This window comes from Garra rufa, chromosome 10 (assembly GCF_049309525.1).
Source record: "Garra rufa chromosome 10, GarRuf1.0, whole genome shotgun sequence".
In the NCBI taxonomy this organism is placed as follows: Eukaryota; Metazoa; Chordata; class Actinopteri; order Cypriniformes; family Cyprinidae; genus Garra; species Garra rufa.
The window spans coordinates 1,810,372-1,830,446 of NC_133370.1; the positions used below are offsets into that span (position 1 = coordinate 1,810,372).

Here is a 20,075-nt window from a genome sequence, read left to right on the forward strand (position 1 = left end):
TGTAATATTGTTTCACATTTTTACCGTACTTTTGACTAGATAAAAGCAGTCTTGGTGAGCAGAAGAGACTTTCAAAAACATGAAAGTCATACTTATTCCAAACTTGTGACAGAGTATCTGATATAAAAATGTTTATATATATATATATATATATATAAATGCTATATAAAATATTTGTATTTGAAATCAGTTTTAGGTATATGACATTATTCCTTTAGAAGAACATCTTCCACCAGTCACAGTTTTAAATTAATTTCAACCTGATTAACAGGTTTCTTCTCTACAATTATATTTACTGTACAAAAACTCCAACACTGTATGTTTTTACAGTATTGCACTATTTGTAAATGTTGTGTAAATGTGCTGTAGGTGACTAGTAGGTGTTTTTTACTTCACTAACTAGTGTTAACGTCCAAAGCTGTAGTAGATGTGTTTTCTAAGTGTTTATTCAAAGAAAAGATGATTGATCTGTGAAGAGATTTAATAAATGTTCATGTGAATAAACGTTCCCTGAACGCTAGTTTTTGGTTTGCTGAACGTTTCCAGAACGTTAATCTAACATTCCCAGAATGTTGGTTTTTGGAATGTTATTCTAACATTCCCCTAACTTTAATATAACATTTTCAGAACATTCGAGAAGGTTAGTTTTTGGTTTTTAAAATGCTATTTAACATTCCCCTAATCTTAATATAACATTCCCAGAATTCGTTTTTTTTTTTTTTTTTTTTAGAACGTTAATCTAACGTTCCCAGAATGTTGGTTTTTGGTTTTAAGAACATTCTAACATTCCCAGAATATTAGGTTTTGTTTTTTTAAGAATGTTATTCTAATATTCCCCTAACGTTAATATAACATTTTCAGAACATTCGATTTTGGATCCCAGAAAGTTCGTTTTTGAAAACTCCAACACTGTATGCTTTTACAGTATTGCACTATTTGTAAGTGTTGTGTAAATGTGCTGTAGGTCACTAGTAGGTGTTTTTTACTTCACTAACTAGTGTTAACGTCCAAACCTGAAGTAGATGTGTTTTCCCTAGTGTTTATTCAAAGAAAAGAAGATGATTTCTCTGTGAAGAGATTTCATAAATGTGAATGCACCATTGCCTGAACGCTAGTTTTGGTTTGCTGAACGTTCCCAGAACGTTAATCTAACATTCCCAGAAAGTTAGTTTTTGGTTTTTAGAACGTTATTCCAATATTCCCCTAACGTTAATATAACATTTTCAGAACATTCGATTTTGGATCCCAGAAAGTTCGTTTTTGGTTTGCAAAACATTATTCTAACATTCCCCTAATGTTAATATAACGTTCAGCCTTGGTGAGCACAAGAGACTCTTTCAAAAACATGAAAAAAATCAAACGTATTCCACCGAATTATATTTACTTTACAAAAACTCCAACATTGTATGTTTTTACAGTATTGCACTATTTGTAAAATATTTTCTAATTTCTTATTCAAAGAAAAGATGATTGATCTGTTAAGAGATTTAATGTTCATGTGAATAAACGTTCCCTGAACGCTAGTTTTTGGTTTGCTGAACGTTTCCAGAACGTTAATCTAACATTCCCAGAATGTTGGTTTTTAGAATGTTATTCTAACATTCCCCTAACTTTAATATAACATTTTCAGAACATTCGAGAAGGTTAGTTTTTAAAATGCTATTTAACATTCCCCTAATCTTAATATAACATTCCCAGAATTCGTTTTTTTTTTTTTTAGAACGTTAATCTAACGTTCCCAGAATGTTGGTTTTTGGTTTTAAGAACATTCTAACATTCCCAGAATATTAGGTTTTGTTTTTTTAAGAATGTTATTCTAATATTCCCCTAACGTTAATATAACATTTTCAGAACATTCGATTTTGGATCCCAGAAAGTTAGTTTTTGAAAACTCCAACACTGTATGCTTTTACAGTATTGCACTATTTGTAAGTGTTGTGTAAATGTGCTGTAGGTCACTAGTAGGTGTTTTTTACTTCACTAACTAGTGTTAACGTCCAAACCTGAAGTAGATGTGTTTTCCCTAGTGTTTATTCAAAGAAAAGATGATTTCTCTGTGAAGAGATTTCATAAATGTGAATGCACCATTGCCTGAACGCTAGTTTTGGTTTGCTGCACGTTCCCAGAACGTTAATCTAACATTCCCAGAAAGTTAGTTTTTGGTTTTTAGAACGTTATTCCAATATTCCCCTAACGTTAATATAACATTTTCAGAACATTCGATTTTGGATCCCAGAAAGTTCGTTTTTGGTTTGCAAAACATTATTCTAACATTCCCCTAATGTTAATATAACGTTCAGCCTTGGTGAGCACAAGAGACTCTTTCAAAAACATGAAAAAAATCAAACGTATTCCACCGAATTATATTTACTTTACAAAAACTCCAACATTGTATGTTTTTACAGTATTGCACTATTTGTAAAATATTTTCTAATTTCTTATTCAAAGAAAAGATGATTGATCTGTTAAGAGATTTAATGTTCATGTGAATAAACGTTCCCTGAACGCTAGTTTTTGGTTTGCTGAACGTTTCCAGAACGTTAATCTAACATTCCCAGAATGTTGGTTTTTAGAATGTTATTCTAACATTCCCCTAACTTTAATATAACATTTTCAGAACATTCGAGAAGGTTAGTTTTTAAAATGCTATTTAACATTCCCCTAATCTTAATATAACATTCCCAGAATTCGTTTTTTTTTTTTTTTTTTTTAGAACGTTAATCTAACGTTCCCAGAATGTTGGTTTTTGGTTTTAAGAACATTCTAACATTCCCAGAATATTAGGTTTTGTTTTTTTAAGAATGTTATTCTAATATTGCCCTAACGTTAATATAACATTTTCAGAACATTTGATTTTGGATTCTAGAAAATTAGTTTTTGTAAACTCCAACACTGTATGTTTTTAACAGTATTGCACTATTTGTAAATGTTGTGTAAATGTGCTGTAGGTCACTAGTAGGTGTTTTTTACTTCACTAACTAGTGTTAACGTCCAAACCTGAAGTAGATGTGTTTTCTCCAAGAGTTTCTTCAAAGAAAACAAGCTGATTGATCTGTGAAGAGATTTAATAAATGTTAATGTGAATGAAAATACAGAAAGGCACAACGGTATGTTTCACTAGAAATCTCGGCTGATTGTTCAGAATGACGTCTGCCGATACCGACGGCTTGAATCTCTTCCAAGCAGTTGTGTAAACTCGGTGCATCCTAGTGTTCACGTGTGCGTGCGTGTCTTGCGGTGTATCTTCTGGTGCGTGCGCAGGTTGCTCTGCTGCGAGAAGTTCTTGCCGCAGGTTGCGCAGCGGAAGGGTTTCTCTCCGGTGTGAATGCGCTGGTGCATCTGCAGGTGACTGAAGCGGTCGAAACTCTTCCCGCAGAACGAGCAGATGAACCACTTCTCATGCACAGATTCTCTCCGGTGTGCCGCCGCTGCTTCCGTCCCTGCGAATGCGCGTCTGTCTGCGCAACCGCGGTTCGGATTCTCATCTGGAGATGTTCGGATGAAGTCTGGTTCTGTTCTGTTTGTCCATGAGTTGTGGTTCACAGACTCAAAGCTGAGGCTGTTTAAAGTTTGTCTAGCTGGGACGGACGGGCCGCTTTCTGCAGATGCGAATGCGCATGCGTCTGCGTTTGCAGGCGTCTGCGAGCAGCGCAGATCTGCTGTTGGCTGCGCATTAATGACAGCGTTTTCCTGCAAGTCCAGATCTGTGATTTCGGATGGGAAGCTCTGCTTCATCTCTAACTCCAGGAGTCCACTGAGGTCTTCCTCGCTGTGAGGAGCGTCCAGGTCTTCGGCGAGCTGCTCATCCTCTCTGTCTGCGCAGATGATCTGTGTGTGAGCTTCTTTACTGGAATGATGCTCTGGATCTGTGTTTGTCTGGTTGGTGTGTAGATTTTTATTATGATGAAGATTGAAAGTAGGTTTATGAACGAGACGCCCTGCAGAAAAAGCAGAAAACACACTGAAAAAAAATGAAACCACCTTATTGTGTTACTGCAATTTTTATTTATTTTTTATCCTAGAATATTCCCAGAATGTTTTTTTTTTTTATTATTATATTTTTATCAGAACAAGGTACATTGAAAGCATTCAGTATTAGACATACTCTCCAAGGCATTCATTTTTCGTTTTTTACCCACAAAATAAATTCCAACAGAGAACTGAACAAAACAAAACAAAAAGGAAAAAAAATTAATAAATAAATGAAATAATAAACAAAAAATAAAAAATAAAAAAAAATTATATATATATATATATATATATATATATATTACACACCAAAAAGAAAATCAGATACAGAACTGTTTTGGGGATGAGGATGGGGACTCAAAGTTGGAGGAGTACATTCTTCTCAATATAAATAATTATTAAAGAATCCCATGTTTTGTAGAATGTTCTAGTTGATCCTTTGAGAAAATATTTTATTTTTTCGGTTTTTAGAAATGACATTATATCACTAAGCCATAGTGACAGTTTAGGTGCCATTGGTGATTTCCATTCTAAAAGAATTCTTCTTCTAGCTATTAGTGTTGCAAATGCCAGGGCATTTTCTTTTTCTTTAGTAATGTGAATGTCGTCACTTGTGACACCAAACAAACCAGAATGTTATTTTTAATTGGTTGGTTTTTGGTCAGCCATGAAAGCTTTCTTAATGTTCCCTGAATGTTAGTTTTTGGTTTGTTAAACGTTCCCAGAACTGTAGTTTTTGGTTCCCAGAAAGTTAGCTTTTGGTTTTTAGAACGTTATTGTAACATTCGCATAACGTTAATATGACGTTCTCAGAAGGTTGGCTTTTTGGTTTGTAGAATGTTCCCAGAACTTTAATCTAACATTCCTAGAACGTTAGTTTTTGGTTTGTAAAATGTTCACAGAACGTTAATCTAACATTCCCAGAGCGTTTGTTTTTGGTTCTCAGAAAGTTCGTTTTTTAAAACATTATTTTAACATCCCCTTAACGATATAACGTTCCCAGAGTGTTTTTGGTTTGTAGAACATTCCCAGAATGTTAATTTAACGTTCTCAGAATGTTAGTTTTTGGTTCCCAGAACAGTAGATTTTAGTTCCTAGAAAGTTAGTTTTTGTTTTTTAGAACGTTATTTCAGTGTTATAATGGCCCCAGAATGTTAGTTTTTGATTCGTAGAATGCTCCCAGAACGTTAATCTAACATTCCCAGAACGCTCATATTTTGGTTCCCAGAAAGTTAGTTTTTGGTTTTTAAACGTTATTTTAACATTCCCCTAACATTAGAACATTCCCAGAACATTTCTGGTTTGTAGAATGTTCCCAGAATGTTAATCTAACATTCTGAGAACATTAGTTTTTGGTTCCCATAAAGTTTTTAAAATGTTATTCTAAAATTCTCCTAACATTAATATGTTGTTTCCAGATCATTAGATTTTAGTTCCCAGAACGTTAGTTTTTGGTTCCCAGAACGTTAGTCTAACATTAATTAACATAACGTTCCCAGAAAGTTAGTTCCTCGCATACAAAATGAAAGTTTGTGTTTCCATAAGGTGCATGTGCTGTGTATATTTATTTGTATATATAAATATACACACATGTGTATATATAAAATAAATAAATGTAAAAATGAATAATCTTAAATGTATAGATGTAGGTTTGTGTATTGATATATACATGGCACATGCGCATATATTATGTAAACAAACTTTTATTTTGGATGCGAATAATCGCGATTAATTTATTGGACCGCACTGTTTTTTTATTTATTACAATTAAGCTTTTGACAAAAAATAAAATAATGTAAAATATGAAATCAGAGGCAAGTCATTCAGCAGCAGTAGAAAACCAAAAATACCTCAATGTAACTGGTTCATGAGTGCTGCTGGTTTAACTGGTTTAGTTGGTTTTTGCATGGGCTACTAACAGTAGGCTATTGATCAGTTCAGCCATTATGAGTGAGATGATGTGAACTGTACCCCTGCTGTTGGCTGCGGTGACCCGCTGTAAGAGTTCCTCCAGCGCCGAGACTCTGCTCTTCATCGCGCCGATCTCCGCGTCTCTCTGTCGGATCTGGAGGCGCATGAGCATCAGTCCGTCCTCGTGGAGCTGCAGGATCTCCGACACCGCGGACTCCAGCACAGACTTCAGTCTGCTCTCAAACACGGCACTGCTGCTCGACATCTTCCCTTCTGAAAGCCTTCAGATCATCGCTCATTCACAGTCTGGATCAATATACTCCTGTAATGTCAGAAACTGCGGACAAGAACACTTCCGCCTCCAGCAGCAGCAGCAGCGACCGTAAATACAGGAGAAGAAGAGCGCCGCCAGCAAACAGTTCGGCTACTATTTAGTGGTCCTCAAAATCTAAAAACAAAACAATCAAACCTTAAAATCGTTAACTATTTATTGAAAAACGATAGACAGATTTGTAATTATTTTTATAAATATATTTATTACATATTTCTTTATTATTTAGTTATTATAAGTTAATATGAATAAATTAAACTAATTATTTTTGTAAAAATGAAATATATGTAATTTATTTATTGTAATATATGATGGTAAAGGTCAAAAACATGTTCAAGAAATGCCCATAAAAATGGAAATTTGAAAATAAAAATTATTTGAGTTTTATTTTGTTTTAATGTTTAATCGCTTGTATGGTTGGATGTAATAATAGGCTAAATGTAAAAAAAAAAAAAAAAAAAAAATTTATATATAATGTTTGTGATACTTTCTTTTTTCTTAGTTTTGTTTTTATAACTGATTTGATGTTTTTTAGGGTTTGTGTTTAATAAAAGAAAATCCCCAAAAAGTCCCGAACGTCACCGAAGTCTCCTTCAATTTGCAAAATGATTCATGAATCCGCAATCTAAATCAAACTATTTGCAATAGGTGATTTGAAATCCGGAACTGAATCAAATGGTTCACGAACATGCATTGATGTTCCGACCTGAACCAAAAGATTTGTGAACTCCAAAGTCCCGACCTGAAATCCGAAACAGAATAATTTACAATATTCACTCCAAGTCCCGATCTAAATATCGGGAACCAATATTTCAGAACGGGACTCGAAACGTGGATCACGAATCATTTAATTTATGAAATGATTCACGAACACGCAGTCTAAACCAAATGATTTGCAAACCCCGAAGTCCCGATCTGAATCAAATGATTTGTGATATGCGATTTGAAATCTGGAACTGAATCAAATGATTCGCGAACATGCACCGAAGTTCTGACCTGAACCAAAAGATTTGTGAACTCCGAAGTCCAGATCTAAATTTACACGATTTGAAATTCGAAACTGAATCAAATACTTTACAATGCGCTCCGAAGTCCCGATCTAAATAGTGATTTGCAAACGATAATTTCAGAACGGGACTCGAAGATGTGGGTCGCAAATCATTCAATTCATGAAATGAATCACAACCAGAAATCTAAATCAAATGATTCGCGATACCCGTTCATGATTTGAAATCCGTAACGGAATCAAATGATTTGCGAACATGCAATGAAGTCAGGATCTGATGCAAAAGATTTGCGAACAGCTCCAAAGTCCGGATCTAAATCAAATGATTCGCAGATTGGGAATCATTAAGTTTGCGAAATGATTCACGAATCTAAATCAAATGATTCACAAACCCGCTCCGAGTCCCGATCTGAATCAAATGATTCGTGAACATGCAATGAAGTTAGGATCTGATGCAAAAGAAATTTTAAAAATCGACGTAGAAAACCACCAGTCAAATTTCAGCTGTCATTGTTACATTGAGAATAAATGAATGAATGAATTTATTATTAAATACTTATTACTTAATACTTATTGTCATTCAATAATTCAAGTGCACTTCTCAAATATCTCTATAGGAATGTAGCTTTTTTTCAAGGGTTTTCCATGCCTTAAATTTCAAAAAGTCAAATTCAAGCACTTTAAGCACCTTGTGCGAACCCTGTCTAACAGTCCAGAGAAGAACAAACCATAACAGTTAAACCACTTCTTAGCATTTGTTTTATTCACTCATGCAGATAAAATCATAAATTTACAAACTGCACAAAACTTTGATAAGATCTAAAAACAAAATATGAAAATACAATTTGAAAGTGTAAAAAGTACATCTAAAAATTGCAACATGTGAACATAACAAAAAAGTTCCAAATGTAATCCTCTCTGTGTTTTACAGTAGCTGCGTTTCCATTACAGGTTTGCACAATATTTTATAAATGTCATTAAAAACATCATTGTGAAATGACAGTGTTTCCATTAACCCATATTATGTGACTGAAATGTGTTTTTCCTCTAGCGATAAGGATATTTGATGGATTTTGGCTATATTTAACGGAATGTAAAATGTCCATATAATGGACTTCTATGGTGCCCCCGAGTTTGAACTTCCAAAATACAGCTTCAAAGGGCTCTAAACAATCACAGCCGAGGAAAGAAGGGTCTTATCTAGCAAAATGATGGGTTATTTTCTAAAAAAAAAATACAACTGATTTACTTAAGTTCAAATGCTTGTCTTGTCTAGCTCGGCAAGACGAGCGTTTGAGATAAAAAGTATATAAGTTGTAAATGTTTTTAGAAAATAACCAATAGTTTCACTAGATAAGACCGTTCTTCCTCAGCTGGGATCATTTAGAGCCATTTGAAGCTGCATTTAAACTGTATTTTGGAAGCTCAATCTCGGGGGCACCATAGAAGTCCATTATACAGAGAGAAATCAGCTTTGCCAAAACTCAACTCATTTTATTTCATGGTCCCTTTAAAAAAGCTCCGCCCATCTCTGCTGTGGGATTACGAGCCGTAATGTTTACTTTAGCCGCATTTAGCAACGTTTAGCTGCGAAACTTGCCGATAAGCACATTATTAAGAAAGGCCGTTTGCAAAGATGCATAAAACACTCTTCTACTCACTTCTGCTGTGGGTGACGCTGCGTCAGGAACGATTCACATAAACATAGATGCATTGTGACCCTGGACCACAAAACCAGTCTTAAGTCGCTGGGGTATATTTGTAGCAATAAACAAAAATACATTGTATGGGTCAAAATTATCATTTTTCTTTTATGCCAAAAATCATTATCATATTAAGTAAAGATCATGTTCCATGAACATATTTTGTAAATTTTCTACCATAAATATATCAAAACTGGATTTTTGATTAGTAATATGCATTGCTAAGAACTTCATTTGGACAACTTTAAAGGTGATTTTCTCAATAATTAGATTTTTTTTGCACCCTCAGATTCCAGGTTTTCAAATAGTTGCATCTCAGACAAACATTGTCCTATTTTAACAAACAATATATCAATGGAAAGCTTTTTTACTCAGCTTTCAGATGATGTAAGAATCTCAATTTCGACAAATTTACACTTATGACTGGTTTTGTGGTCCAGGGTCACATATGTAGATCGGGATCGGTGCTTTCCTTTTTAAAAAAGAAAGTAAGCAATTGAGGTGTTCTGGGGCCTCATGTACAAAGACTTGCGTTGAATTAATACTAAAACATTGCGTACGTACAAAGCTGTAAATGTGCGTACGCAGTAAAAAAATCAGATGTACGAAACACTGCGTACGCGGAATTCCACGCATAATCTCTTTGTACATCTGAATTAACGTGAATTTGAGCGCACATGCACGAGCGCAAAACCCCTCCCTGCCTCCTCCCCCATATTAATATGGTAATGACTCCACTTTGGCAAAACCAAACGAAAAAGCAAGCAAGAGAAACTTAACAGAATGTGAATTGAAGGTGCTCCTACCGGAGGTAAACCGGAGAAAAACTGTTATTGCAAGCTTGTAAAAAAATAAATAGAAAAAATAGAGTGGGAGAGTTTAGCTTACGCGGTTAACGCATGGGGGTCTGAACATCGCACTGTGAACAAATTAAAAAAGAAATGGTCCGATGTAAAGGTGCAGGTAAGAGGAGAACAGCGGCGACTTACGTTTCAGCGCATCAGTCAGTCATAGAGCGGAAGCAGATGAACGTCTTTGTCTTGTAATGGTAAAATATATTGTTGTTTGAATAAGTACAACGTTGTCTTAAAGTAGGCCTATGTCTATAAAGGTTCATATAATGCATCACCACACGGTGTGATGTTGACATAATGTGATTTAGTTTGACACAAAGCAACCGAGTGATCCTTGTCAGCTAGGTAAAATATATTATAAGAAATTTCTATTTTGATTTTATGGCTATCTGCTGAATTTGCTGATACTTGTAAATTACATGATGTAATTTATTAACATTTCATCATATTATATAGCCTATATAGCCATTGAGAGGGACATCCCAGTGGATCACAGTGTTGTTTTAATTAGTTTAAGATATAAGATATTTACATAAGATCCCCTCTATATGTATGTATTATCTGTATAAAAGTTATTAATACTTATTAAATATAATATAAGAATATTATTGTGTGTGTGGTTTTTTTTTTTGTGGTGGAGAGGTTGGGGGGTGCCCTTTTTTCAGTTTCAGCACATGCCCCTCAAAAGGTCTGTGCCAGCGGAATTTCAGTCGCCCAATCGCCCGCTACAAGTGCGAGAATGGGCATCATTGTATCTGCGCTCTTGGTCAGTTTGTGGGTTGTTGAGGGGGGTTAACAGCCACGTCTTTAATGGATAACCGCGGTCTCCTGATAAATAATTACGCTCAATAAAATAAAATAAAGTAAAACTTGGCTGTTTCCGATTCACGTATCCAAATTGGTCTTCAGATGGCGCCTTTATAGCAATGTCCGTGCAGTCGATCGCTTGCGGTTACATTAGGAAAACCGGGGATCGCTGCAAATTGCGCTTTGTTTGGCTGGTCAACTGCATGGTATGGAAATCTTATATACCTGCTAGACATGCGGATGATCCCGTCCCATACATCTGGCATTGCACGGCTCAAAGACGACTGGCTTAACCCAGAGCGGTCTGCCAGTTCTCTTGGGAAAGAACCATTTGCCAGGAAACCAAGCGTTATCAGCACCTGTAAGGGAACGGGTAATGCGTGGCTCCTCGCTGTCTCCAAATTTGGACCCAACTCAGCACAGAGCTCCAAGAGGAGCTCTTGGAAATCTGAAACAGCTTATAAGCCAGTCATCATCGTGGGCCAGAAAATCACCGTGATCCCTAAAAACGCGTTCCCTTCGGATTTGGCCATTGACAATGTCCTCCAATAAGGCCAACACTGCCATTGCCATAGACTAAGGGATGTATACATTTGCAAATGCTTTTATATGTTCTAAATCACATAACTGGTAGAAAAATATTGTCTCAATTAACCCATTTTATCAATTATAAATTAATAGCAATGTTTTCCACATGTGTTGGTGCGATACTTTGTAGTGTGCAATTTAAAATAATTGCCTCTAGGAGTCGCCAAGGGACATAAAACAAACACACGCACAAAAAATACACGTACGCCAGACATGGAGTTGGCTTGGATCAACGCACATTCTCACGTTAATTTCATCGTTAGTAAATCCAAACGTGAGCGTGAAATCTGGCGTACGCAAAGTTTTTGTGCGTACGCAGCGTTGATACATGAGGCCCCTGGTGTTGGATGTAATAATGAACATAGCAGTAGCCATTTACACCTGACATCTGAGCCTCTAAAGAGGCAGAGGATAACGTTACTTTTGTTTTTTAAAAAGGAAAGATCCCGATCCCGATCTACATATGCGTCTATGTTTGTGTGAATCGTTCCTGATGCAGCTTCACCCACAGCAGAAGTGAGTAGTAGGGGTTTTTATGCATCTTTGCAAACGGCCTTTCTTAATAATGTGCTTGTTGGCAAGTTTCGTCGATAAACACAGCTAAAAGTAAACATTACATCTCATAATCCCACAGCAGAGAGGGGCGGGGCGAGCAGAGCTCATTTGCATTTAAAGGGCCCATGCGATAAAATGAGCAGATATTTTGCAGAGCTGATTTTGACTGATTGTGTTTTTTTACACTACTATTGAGAATTTTTAACCAAAGTATATTATAGACTTTTCATTAAGACCCTAAAGAATCATATGAACTTGTGGAAAATGGGCATCTGATCAGAGGTGGGTAGTAACGAATTACATTTACTTCGTTACATTTACTTGAGTAAATTTTTGGGGTGACTAGTACTTTTAGAGTATATTTAAAGATAGGTACTTTTACTCTTACTCAAGTACATTTATAGTGAAAAACACTTTACTTTTACTCCGCTACATTTGATGGCGTTCCTCCGTTACTGTCCTCAGAAACGTGTCGTTGGAATTTTCATTTCATGTTTGATAAAACTGCCTTAATACTGCTGTGTGTACAGCTGTTACTATGGAAACCGTAATATTTCAGCGCTCCTATAGCGCCCTCTCGTGACAGAGAATTAATTTTTCGTTCCCAATACATTTTTTCAGCTGTTTATGGTCATGATTGCAATTATCGACCCATGTTTTTATGCAGCAAACAGAGTTGTAAATGTAAGAAGTTAAGGTGCCTTCTAAAAATCTAAACAAGTACAGTAATATTTATGTTTTAAATAAATATGTGACCCTGGAGCACAAAACCAGTCTTAAGTCGCTGGGGTATATTTGTAGCAATAGCCAAAAATACATAGTATGGGTCAAAATTTTAGATTTTTCTTTTATGCCAAAAATCATTAAGAAATTAAGTTCATGTTCCATGAAGATCTTTTGTAAAATTCCTACTGTAAACATATCAAAATGTAATTTTTGATTAGTAATATGCATTGTTAAGAACTTAATTTGGACAACTTTAAAGGTGATTTTCTCAGTATTTTTGATTTTTTTTGCATCCTCAGATTCCTGATTTCAAATAGACGTATCTCAGTCAAATATTGTCCTATCCTAACAAACCATACATCAATAGAAAGCTTATTTATTGAGCTTTCATATGATGCATATATCTCAGTTTTGTCAAATTTAACCTTATGACTGGTTTTGTGGTCCAGGGTCACATATAATAAATTATATACTCAATTTATCCCTTTTAATGTTATAAAGGATGAAATGCCATAGTGTAACATTTTGTTTTTGTGTGAAACTGTCTGAATTTTAAATCATGCCATTTTATGGCTTAATATTCTACTTTACATTGTCCAAACCCGTTACCGTTCATTTTACTTTTGCAGATCTTAAAAATGGTCATGAATTGCTTTAAATCAATATTTAAAAATTCTGCAGATGCACTAAATGAAATAAATATAATGAAATAAAATTACTTCCTTGATATTTGTTTATATTTGTGTATTAAAAACATTTTTGATTAGACTCCTATCTGATTTTACCTATCTGTCTTTTATTTGGGGGCTATTTCATATCAATCAGATCAGAAGTAACTAGCTACTTGAGTACTTTTTCCATCGGATACTTTTTTACTCTTACTCACGTAACTATTAAGATTGTTACTTTTACTCATACTTGAGTAAACATTTCCATAAGTACTTGTACTTTTACTTGAGTACAGATTTTGGGTACTCTACCCACCTCTGCATCAGCAATTTAAAGGGTAATGGAAGCACAGCTACTGAATTCAGCAGATGTGTTTGCAGCTGTGATGCTGACGGTCAGGCCTTCGTCAGCTGTGATGATCCCATGCTCCAGAGTGCGTCCTCTGGTGCGATTTGAGACTGGAGCGCTGCGTGAAGCGTTTCCCGCACTGGCCGCACTGGTACGGCTTCTCTCCGCTGTGCACCACGGCGTGCCGGATCAGATTGCAGTGTTTGGTGAAGCTGCGGCCGCACTGAGCGCAGGCGAAGGGCTTCTCTCCGGTGTGGCTGCGCAGATGCTCCTTCAGCTGACTGAACCGACTGAAGCTCTTCTCGCAAAACGAGCAGCTGAAGCGCTTCTCCGCGTTCGCACTCGAGCGCCAGCGAGTCCGGAGCCGGCGGACGCTCGCGGGCGGCCCGTGACTGAACGCCGGAACCGTGTCGACTACCGCACTCATCGTCTGATCATTTGCATTGATCTGTTCCGGCTCATACAGCTCCATTTGTGTCTCTACAGGATGTAAATTGCCGCTGAAGATGGTGTTTTGTGACACTGGAAACGTCCGTTCTGTGTTTTCCACCTGGATGTCAGCGCTTGTTTCGGGGACCGCCGTCCACATCTGTGCAAACCTCAGGTGAACTCTCGCTTCCTCCTCATCTTTCTCAGCTTTAACCTGAAGTCCCAAACCGCTCAGATGCTCTTCATCACATTTCTCTTGCTCTGAAAGCATCTGTGCATGAGTGAAATGTGTGTTTTGGATCTCAGAAGCTTCTAACAGTGGTTTTTGGTTCTCCTGAGTTTGGATCTGGTGGATGTCATGCTGCTCGTGATCGAAGGGATGATTCCCTGTGTGTTAAAGCAGAAAGCGTACACTTTAGCAGATTTTTATAAACAGTCACCAGTGGACTAAATGCAATTACTTGCACTTAAAGGAGTAGCTCACTTTCAGAACAAGAATTGACAGATAATGTACTCACCCCCTTGTCATCCAAGATTCTTTCTTTTTTCAGTCGTGAAGAAATGGTGTTTTTTGAGGAAAACATTTCAGCATTTCTCTCCATTTAATGGACTTCTATGGGGCCTTCCAAAATGCAGACTAAATGCAGCTTTAAAGGACTCTAAATGATCCCAGCTGAGGAAGAAGGGTCTTATCTAGCGAAACGATCGGTTATTTTAAAAAACACTTACAACTTATATACTTTTTAATCTCAAACACTCGTCTTGCTGAGCTAGACAAGTTGAGCATTTGAGGTTAAAAAGTATATAAATTGTAATTTTTTTTTTTTTTTTTTAGAAATAACTCATCGTTTTGCTAGATAAGACCTTTTTTCTCACCTGTGTTCATTTATAGACATTTAAAGCTGCATTTTGGAAGTTCAAACTCAGAGACACCATAGAAGTCCATTACATGGAGAAAAATCCTGAAATGTTTTCCTCATAAAACAGTTTCCTCACAACTGAAGAAAGAAAGATATGAGCATCTTGGATGACAAGGGGGTGAGTATATTATCTGTAAAATTTTGTTCTGCAAGTGAACTACTTTAAGGGCAGACACTGCAGGTAAAAACACAGTTTTTTCATGCACCTGTCAAGTTTGAGATTTTGGGCTTTTTGGTGTTTCATAAAGTGTTTTTTCAGACTAGTGGAAAGAAAACACCCAAAAGACACTGTGAAGTGTTTCTTTTATAGCACTTTATCTATTTGTGGCAGATATTATTACAATCTATATTTTAAAAGGCTGTTTTCTCAAAATTAGTTTTTTCTCCTACACTGAGTCATAAATCTCCACTTCAGTAGCACAAACCAAACTTGACATTTTTATTCCTGTCTATATTCTGAAGGTTTTTACAGAGGGATTTGTTCATATACAATTTGCTTGATTTTATACAACCTTTTATTTCTCTACATTTTTTCAGAATTGACGAAATGAGATGCCTAAAACATTTGACTCTAATGTGTCAAAGAATTCAACAATCATTTTCAAACTGACTTCATCCAGTGTTTAGATTTTTGTACTTGAAATGTATGCAAATGAGTGCATATTTCATTAAATAATGGCTCATTTGCAAATTTAAACCTAACATTTAAAAAAAACTTGTAATACAAAAAATGTTTGCAACTATCAATGGAATCAATCATCTGGGTAAGTAAGGTGATAACTATTAGTTGATTTTTTTGCTCTGTTCACCTGCAGTGTCTCGCCTTAAAGAGTGTTTGAGCGTCAGTGTATCTCTGTGTTTGTTCTGTCGGACTGGACTACTCTTAAGATTTGGTTTCTAGTGTAAAATGTGATCGTACCTCCTGGACCGCTGGATTCCTGTTCCTGTCGCTCTTGTTTGATCGCTGGAGTGCTGATTTCCTCCTCTAGTGAACAGACGGACTACAACGACAGTCAGTGTTTCAATTCATTCAGATTAATCAAACAAATCAAATAACTTTAGCTAAAGAAAAACATATTACTATTATAATATATATATATATATATATATACATACATACATACATACATACAGTGTATATATATATTTTTTTTTAATTCTCAATTTCAATATTAAAAGCTAAAAATAACTGAAATAAAAATGTATATAAAAAAACCTACACAAGCATATTAAAAAATAAATGCATTAATCTAATAAAAATTACAAAAATACACAAAATTACTAAAGCTTAAAAAAAAAATTAGTACACAAATAAAAACAAATTTGAATAAAAATAAAATAAATATTTTGGTATCTTTTACTTCCATGACATTCCCAGTCATTTATGATAACAGCATAAAGATTTCTAGAAATCATACTAGAAATTATTATTTTTAGATACAAACTTAAAAAAAATTCAAATAAGTAATATATACACTACCAGTCAAATATTTTTGAAAAGTAGGATTATTAATATTTTGTAATAAGTCTCTTCACAGAGCCTATACTTATCTGATTTAAAGTACAGCAAAAACAGTTAAATTCTGAAATATTTTTGCTATTTCAAATACCTGTTTTCTATTTGAATATATTTTAAAATGTAATTTATTCCTGTGGTTTCAAAGCTGCATTTTCAGCATCATTACTCCAGTCTTGAAATCATTCTAATATACTGATTTGCTTCTCAAGAAAACAAAACAAAAAACATGTATTATTATTATTATGTTGAAAACAGCTGAGTAGAATTTTTTCAGGTTTCTTTGATGAATAGAAAGTTCAAAAGAAAGCATTTATCTAAATAGAAATCTTTTGTAATATTATAAATGTTTGCATCATAACCTATGATCAATTTTAAGCATCCTTGCTAAATAAAAGTATTATTTTCTATCATTTCTTTCCCGAAACAAAAAATTTAATGATACTGACTCGAAGCTTTTAAAAGGAATAGCGTCACAATGGTAAAGGTACAAAAGCTTTTTATTTCAAAAATGCTGATCTTTGGATCTTTCTATTCATCAAAGAATCCTGAAAAAATGTACTCAACTGTTTTAAATATTGATAACAATAATAATAAATGTTGATTCTTGATTTCTGAAGGATCACGTGACACTGAAGCCTGAAGTAATGATGCAGAAAATTCAGCTTTGATCACAAAAATAAATTACATTTTAAAATATATTCAACTACAAAGCAGTTTTTTTAAATGGTAAAAATATTTCAGAATTTTACTGATTTTTGCTGTGCTTCATATCAAATAAATGCAGGCTTGGTGAGCAGAAGCAAAATCTCACTGTTCAAAAGCTTTTGACTGATAGTGTATGTTTATATATTTATGGGGTAATGGACTATTTTGAGGAAGCTCAGTGTGAGTTTGTGTTCATCACCTGTTGGATGTTGTGGGTCTGATCTCTGATCTCAGCTGTGTCTGCATCTCTCTGCGTCTTGAACGGTGTAGGAAAGCGCTCTGATGTTCCACACATCCACACTAAAACACAACAAACATATGCACTATTACACATCTGCTATCATCTTCATTCAATTCATGTCTTTTAGTAGATGCAGATCTGTCAGTTTGCATTAGAATCCATTGGAAATGTTTAAAAATGATTACAAACTCCAGCAGAAATCCTGCTGTTTTCATTTTTATGTAAAATTATTTACATAACATTATTTTTTATTCAATTCTTACTATAGATTATGTCCTAGTTATTGTCTTATGGTGCCATAACAGAAGTAGGATGCTATTCTTTGCAGTACGTTCGGAAATACCATGGTATTACTATAGTACTTGTGTGTTAGCGCACTGATGGTGACCTCTGACCTCTCCTCCTGCCCCGTCCTCTGACCCTCCTCAGCTCGCTGTCCATAATCACGCATTTCCTCTTGAGAGCATCGATGTCCTTCCGGCTGCGGCTCAGTTCCAGTCGGATGACCGCGCAGCTCTCCTCCACTCGCCGGTTGATTTCCGCTACCGCCGCTTTGGCCACAATGTCCATGATGGACACGAGCTGCGCCTGGAACGAGCAGTACGACATGATCCCTGATCTAAATCACTGGCTTTATAAATTGAAAAATGGCTAATTCCGAATATATTTCGAAAATACACACTAATGAACTAGATCGACGCGTTCAGCGGTGTAAAAATCAACATATTTCCTCAGAGAAACCGAATAAATGAGAAGATAGAATGACAGCGAGAATGACAGGGCGATGACAGAATGGGCGGGGTTTAGCGGCCGGGAAATAATTATGCGTTTTAATTACTCTTTTTTTTTTTTATTCCAGTTGCGTATATCACAACGGATAGCTGTTTAAAATCCACATATTTAATTTTAAAGTCCGAATAAATTGATTGAATGACAGCGAAAATGAAATGACGATGACAGAATGGGCGGGGTTTAGCGGCCACGAAATAATTATGCGTTTTAATTACTCTTTTTTTTTTTTATTCCAGTTGCGTATATCACAACGGATAGCTGTTTGAAATCCACATATTTAATTTTAAAATCCGAATAAATTGATTGAATGACAGCGAAAATGAAATGACGATGACAGAATGGGCGGGGTTTAGCGGCCAGGAATTAATTATGCTTTTTAATGACTCTTTTTTTTATTCCAATTGCGTATATCACAACGGATAGCTGTTTAAAATCTTCATATTTGATTAAAAATCCGAATAAATGATTGAATGACAGCGAAAATGAAAAGACGATGACTGAATAGGCGGGGTTTAGCGGCCGGAAAATAATTATGCTTTTTAATTACTCCTTTTTTTTAAACTGTGTATATCATCGCGGATACCTGATTAAAATTTAGAAATTTCCTCAAGAAGTCCGAATAAACTGATAGAATAAACGGGAAAATAAAATGACAATGGCTGCATTGGCAGGGTTTTAACAGCCAGGAAAAAAAAAAAACAATGTGTGTGTGTGTATATATATATATATTAAATTACCCATTTGTTTATTTTAACTTCGTATTCTTTAAGCTGTTTTAAATCCACATATTTAATCAAATAAATCGAATAAACTAAAAGAATGACAGAGAAAATTACATGACAATGACAGAATGGGCGGGGTTAAGCGGGTTTATATATAATTTTAATTCTTACATATTTTTTTATTTTTATTTACATATTTTTAATTCAGTGTATATTCGTTTGTAAGCTGTCTGTGGTGTTTTATATATGTTTAAATATCATGCAGAGCGCCCCGGAAGCGTCAATAGCGTGGTCACGTGATACTAGTCTTCATTAACCATTCAGTCGCTTGTGTTAGAAAACTAGCTAATAAAGATTGCTGTGTTTGATTTTAATTGGTACATCTAATTCCAGTCTTTAACTTTAACATATATAACATGTATTTATACGTTGTAGTGTACAAATATCTTCATTAAAACAAAAACACGTCCTCAGATTTGAATGCGTCTCAATGGAGGATCGGGGTTTTGGGCCGCACAGCGCCTCCTGTTGGAAGAAAAACACCAGAAAAAAAGTCGCTTCCGGACACGATACCGTAAATATACTAGATTGAGAAAAGGCCAATCAGCCAAGAGGTCTCTCAATGCCACAACACTTTTATTGAGCATAGATGTGCTCATGTGAGGTACGTTTTTATCAATGTACAGTTATTTCATGTTCAAAGAAGAGTACATGAGAGCTGTGACCTTACACAAATACATTTTTGCAATAACACGCAAACTTATCTTTTCAGACTATCATGGCACTGTCACCTTTTGTGAAACAATGGGTTATTATTTCAACATACCATGTTTTTGGATGTATACAGCGTTGTATTACCTTTGAATGCTTCGAAGTACCATGGTTTATTGATATGGTAGTCATTCAGTACCATGGTATATTTGAAAGTACTATTGTTTTTTGGACATGGTACCATAGAAATACTGTTTTTTGTTTTGTTTTACAACAGGATGCAATGAAAATGTCATGTTTTCTTGGACATTTACCATACTATTCTCTGAACTATAGTATACCATAGTATATGGATATGGTAATCATTCAGTACCATGGCATATATGTATATTTAAAAATACTATTGTTTTTGTTTTTTTTAATTTTTTGGACATGGTACAATAGAAACTCTCATTTTTGTTTTGTTTTATCACCTAATGCATTGGAAATGCCATGGGTCAATGCTGTTCTTTAAAGTATCCTGGGATACCATGAAAATACCATAGTAAGTGAATTTTCATTCAAAATCA

The 20,075-nt window shown here is 35.2% G+C and overlaps 2 protein-coding genes across 2 annotated transcripts; both read right to left on the reverse strand.

The window, feature by feature from the left end:
• Window positions 1-3,173: 3,173 nt before the first annotated feature.
• Window positions 3,174-6,422, reverse strand: LOC141343743 (uncharacterized). The gene is made up of 2 exons (XM_073848379.1): window positions 5,941-6,422; window positions 3,174-3,938 (listed from the first exon to the last, which is right to left on the reverse strand). Exons 1-2 carry the CDS (start codon window positions 6,143-6,145, stop codon window positions 3,214-3,216), a joined length of 930 nt encoding a protein of 309 aa, XP_073704480.1. The 5' UTR covers window positions 6,146-6,422; the 3' UTR covers window positions 3,174-3,213.
• A 6,333-nt stretch (window positions 6,423-12,755) lies between these two features.
• LOC141343739 (uncharacterized) lies at window positions 12,756-18,026 on the reverse strand. The gene is made up of 4 exons (XM_073848372.1): window positions 17,677-18,026; window positions 17,240-17,340; window positions 15,736-15,817; window positions 12,756-14,283 (listed from the first exon to the last, which is right to left on the reverse strand). Exons 1-4 carry the CDS (start codon window positions 17,888-17,890, stop codon window positions 13,526-13,528), a joined length of 1,155 nt encoding a protein of 384 aa, XP_073704473.1. The 5' UTR covers window positions 17,891-18,026; the 3' UTR covers window positions 12,756-13,525.
• Between the last annotated feature and the right edge of the window lie 2,049 nt (window positions 18,027-20,075).